Source organism: Cariama cristata, unplaced genomic scaffold, assembly GCF_000690535.1.
Source record: "Cariama cristata isolate BGI_N322 unplaced genomic scaffold, ASM69053v1 scaffold23947, whole genome shotgun sequence".
In the NCBI taxonomy this organism is placed as follows: Eukaryota; Metazoa; Chordata; class Aves; order Cariamiformes; family Cariamidae; genus Cariama; species Cariama cristata.
The window spans coordinates 27,246-32,451 of record NW_009625314.1 but is presented as its reverse complement, the minus strand read 5'-3'; the positions used below and the strand labels follow the sequence as shown (position 1 = coordinate 32,451).

General features: G+C 38.9%; 1 protein-coding gene across 1 annotated transcript in view; it reads left to right on the top strand.

Moving 5' to 3' along the window:
• The first annotated feature begins 1,932 nt into the window (after nucleotides 1-1,932).
• The window catches only part of CFAP58 (cilia and flagella associated protein 58), a 29,129-nt gene continuing 25,855 nt past the window's right edge, over nucleotides 1,933-5,206 (top strand). The window contains exon 1 of the mRNA XM_009703575.1: nucleotides 1,933-2,187. Coding sequence (XP_009701877.1) covers nucleotides 2,044-2,187 — 144 coding nt within the window. The 5' untranslated portion in view covers nucleotides 1,933-2,043. The remainder of the gene's footprint in view (nucleotides 2,188-5,206) is intronic.

The window sequence follows — 5,206 nt, the reverse complement described above, 5'->3', positions numbered from 1 at the left end:
GGAAGAACTTCTGTACTTTGAGGGTGGCAGAGCACTGGAACAGGCTACCCAGAGCGGTTGTGGAGTCTCCTTCTCTGGAGATCTTCAACACCCACTTGGAAGTGTTCCTGTGCAACCTGCTGTAGGTGAACCTGCTTTGGCAGGGGGGTTGGAATAGATGATCTCCAGAGGTCTCTTCCAACTCTGATCATGCTGTGATTCTGTGATACCATATTTATGTATCTAGTTACTTTTGTGAGCAGAGCTCAGTTATTTCCTGTGTTGAAAGTAGGAGCAATTAGGCTACTTGTACATAGGCAGTACTAAGACTTAGATTTTAGGAACACCTGCTACTTTTAAGATTGTGGGTGTGACCCCACCCCACCCCCCAGCCCCCATGCTGTTACTGCTCTTCTTTTAACTCTATTTATGATCACAAATGTAAATGAGATGAAAACTTAAGGTTTGATGTTGGGAAAGGAGGATGAAATAAGAAGAAACCCAAATTTGTTGCCATGAGTGCCAGAGCAGGTTTGAAAAGGTTGTGCACCAAACTTTGGCCATACCGCACAGACTGCCCTTCCACGCCAACAGCAGCGTGGGTTTTAATACCCAAGTTGCCTTTGCGGTTTTCCCATTGAAGTTTCTGACACAGAAAAAAACCCTCAAATCAGACCCTCGACAAGGAGTGCGGATTTGGAGCTGGTGCCTCTGCCTTGACATGTCGTGAGGCCTGACCTTTCCTTCAAGTTATAAGGGTCTGTTTCTACTCTTTTAATTTCAGGTTTTCCAGGTAGCGTGAACTTATGTACTCCCCCCACCAAAAACAATGAAACAAATTAAATGTGTCATTTTGCTCTCAGAAATTTTTTTTTTAGGATTTTGAAAATTCTGTCCTTTAAACTGTTTATGTTCAAATGGTGAGTAGGGGTCTGAACCATTTTTGAAATAGCAATCCATTGGTTTGGAGAGGGAGATATGAGGGCAGATTTTTAAGATTATGGGAGCTGTGCCTCTCACTGCCTCTCCTCCACGAGGAGGGCTTGCCATACGTGCGTGGCTGGTGCTAACAGCAGAGCCGTGTTCTTATCCAAGTGAGTACACCTCTGAGATGTGATTATAAGGCTATATCTAGACTTCAGATTGCAGCATAGAGTCAGTTTTGAGCAAGCTGGAGTAGTGGTAGCAATGTATCTGTGACAGCATGAAGTATCCTGTGGGCTGATTTATCTTGCTGCTTAGCAGATCAAGCTAACTCCCGACAAGTGGCCATGCTGCCTCCTCTTGGTATGATTGTGTTCTGCTGAAGGCTATAATGGAGGCTGATTTTAAACTGTTGTGAAAAATATTGGTGGAATTTCGTGTCCAGCAACTAAGCTGGCAAAATTTGGTGTCAGAACTGAGCCAGATCAAAAACGTCCCCTGTGAAAAGTTGAGCACTAGCATTTCCTGCAGAGGAAGGATTGTCTTGCATTGGCATTACTGGAGCTTTCAGACATGCTTATCTGCAAGTGAGTTGCTGGCACTATCTGCGTAGAAAGCATAAACTAATTAGACTTTAGTGAACTGGGAAGAATTGAGGCTTAAATACGGGGCTTCCTGAATATTTGATGTATTATTTAAACACTATCATAATGATGATATTTTATAGACCTATCTTTAAAGTACCTTTCTTGTGGTACTCAATTACAGGAACTCTGACTATTAAAGCACAAGTTATTTTAGTAAAATCGGGGAAAATCTGTTTGAAAAATAGCCTGCAATGTGCACATCATATGCTAGCAAGACAACTGTTATTTCAGAAAATTTTGTCATGATTTCTTAGTAGCTGTTACACACTTGGTATATTGCTTTTTTATATTCTGGGGTTATAAGTGAGATGTTGAATTCCTCCTGTTTGTTGATTGTCTATCTCATTTTATTCAGGCAAAATCTGTCACACCGTATCTAGAAGAAAGTGCATTTGAAGCACTGGAAAAAGACTTCCAAGAAGTCATCAATCTACTTAAGGGAGAGAAAACCCTGGAAAAATTCCAAATAGAATATGAGAAGCTCCATGCTGTTATGAAGAAGTCTCATGAAAATGAAAAGCGTCTCATGGAGAAATGCAGGGAGCTGAATGCTGAGCTTGTGGTGAATTCATCTAAAGTAGCTGCACTCAAACAGCTCTCTAAAGATGATGAGGGAACTATATCATCAATGAAGATGGTAAAGTTTTGAATAGAATTAAATGTGATCCAAAATTGTTAATGGAAAACATGGTAATAAGAAAAGCATCTACAAGAACACTTTATTTTATGTAGAGAACTAGCTGGAGGACTAAGTATAGAGCTAGCATCTCCCGTTCTTTAACTTCTGCTTTGCTACCAATTGCTTTGTTTCCTCAGCCTGGTATTTTTACAGGTCCCAGTCAAATTCTGTGTTCATTTGCACTAAACCAACTTCATCAGCTTTCAAGTACTTACTAATAGCTTTTCTTTAAGCTTTTGCTCTGTAAAATAGCGCATTTTCAGCTTAATATACAGCTTTTGATTAATTAACATTTTTGAAGGGCTGCTTGGATGTTAACCATTGCCAGAACATAAAAAAAAATCCACTTATTTGCTGAAATATGGATTGTAGACCAGGGAAGTGTCATCAACTCATATAAATAAATGTTTCACGCTGTTTTTGAAAAGGAATCCTATACAGTGTTTCAATGTGATTTTACCAATTTACTCTGATGTGTTCTTTGTTATTATTGATTTGAACTCTGTCAAATCAAAGTGCTTGACTTGCTAAAAACAGTCGATGTTTTTAGCCTTACAGTGAGGTTTCAGTACCAGAAACCTAAAGCTGCCAAATGATCAGAAGACTATATTTTGAACTTTTTTTCCTTCTGATGGTTTAAAAACGTAGGCTGTGGTACCTAGACAGGCCTTAATTTAGCATTTAGTTGAGAAACCTCCATGCCTTACAAGAAAGTGTTTTTTTCCAGTAAAACAAATTCAGTGTAACAATCCAGAGTGATCTATGAGCACTACAGAAATAGAAGGTCTTTGAAATAGAGTTTCTTGTCTTAGAATTATGAAGAAAATACACTCAGAGTAAATACAAGTAGCAGTGTTGTCACCCTCTGGCTGCAGCTTGCAAGCCCATGGTACTGCTCAAAGCATCCTCAAGAAGGAGGAAAATGTATAGAAAATCTTGTGGATTTTCACGGCTGCTAAACCACCCCTGGTAGGTGGGTGTCAGGAACTGCAATGATCCTTATAATTTTCTTGCTGCTATTACTTGGTGATACTCTGTGAACAGTAGCAGAGACAATCCTTCAAGATGTTCCCAAGCTAAGGTGGCATTGACTTAGTAATGTCATAAACCTGTGGAGCAGAAGAGTAGGAAAAATAAGAGCCTTTCCAATTTCACCAGCTAGTTCAACCTCAGGCAAGGTATGGCTCAACAATACCACCTACTATTGAACCAGCTAAAAGGTTTTGTAGTGAAAAAGCTGCTTGACGATATGATCCTATTAGAAATGCACAACATGTGACATCTCAGTTCTAGTGGTGTGTTGTGGGCCAAGTAAACAGCACTGGTACTTTTTCAGTTTGGTTATGAGAATTAGTCTTTGCCTTAAATGTTGAGGACTTATTTGGATATTGTTTAAAATGTTCATGTCATGTTTTGGGGTTTTGTATGTTATACCCTTCATATTTCATGTTATTCTCCTTTCTGAAGGGAAGTTCCATTACAGCTCTAGTATTTCACTACAGTTTTACTAAGGTTCAAAAAATGTGTTTTGCAAGTGCCCAACACAAGCATTGAGGAAAGTTCAAGTGCTAAAATAGCAAAGATTATATTATTCAGTACTAAATTAAACAAACAATGTGATCTACTGGTTCATTATTTATTAAAGATAGGAGACTCCCGATGGGGCTGTTCCTGTAAAAATGGTATAGATGCTTCAAATTAAGGCCCTAAATCTTGGTGACTTCATGGGTCACCAGGGTAACAGGTGTACAGCGTTCCTTTTCTAAGTCATTGTTTCATATACAAATAAAAGTTGCAGAAGCAACATTTTTTCTCCGTGTGAAGCCTTGTTGTAATCAGTAGGATTTGTTTAGGGGCAGGGGTTAACTACACAGATCAGTGGCTGGTAGGACCCAGGTCAATAATAATCAATAGCTGTTAACTGTCTGATGGTTTTCAGTGCTCTGTTTTGTAGTTTTAATAAACTGGACATAATAGTCTGCTGTTTACAGTCATATCAAAGGAGCAAAGGGCCAAGCTGAACACAAAGGGAATACAATTCTCTTTTTCATTGAGAGGGGTACTGATCCACAAGGCTGCACTGGAAGAATGCTAGAAGGGGAATTTATAGGAGCTTGTACTGCCCTGCTTGCAGTTATCAGGTTTTCAATGTCCAGGAGTATCAATCCAATACACTAAGAAAGCATTTCAGCAACTCTCAGTTTCTGAGCAGTGAAATTGATATGATCTTTTGGGGTATTTAATGACAATAAAGGCAGTCACACTTTATGAATTCTGCTTCACAATTTCCAGAGTTCCAGCACTTCTCCAAAATTTTTTGAATGATTCTAACTGCAAACATCCAGTGTTCTTCCATCTTTAATTATACAACAGACTGCAATGCATGTTGCCTACCTAACCATGTACTGCAATTACCCAGTGATGCTAACACACTGCATTCTTTCAGTTCCCCTCTCCACTGAGTAATAATGTGAATATTTTTTCAGTGAAGGCTTCCACCATCAAAAATTTCCTTCTCTTTACTTTTGGAGTTAAAGGAAGCAATCATTTGATCTGCTATTCAAAGTAAAAGACAACCAAGAAACAACTACAATGAAGCCCAGTTTTGCTGATGCTGAAGTCTGTAGCAAATTCTTATTTAGATTTTGCTTATTAATGGGGACATCATCTGTACCTGCTAACTTTTTTGGTTAATTGGTTTTATCAATACAAAGTCAATACAATTGTTTTTAGACATCAAAAGCGAGATAAAGTTCAAAAACAACAGCTTAGGGTGACCTGAAATCATTGCTTATCTGAATGGCCTCACTGGGTTCAGGGAATCACTTTTGTGAATACTCACCAGAACAAAATACTCACTGAAGCCAGCAGGACCTCTCAGAGGACATATTGATTTTATTCACCAGTTCTTAACCCCCAAAACTGTCATCGTAATGATTTGAATCACCAATTTTAATCACAGTCTAATCAGTCAGCA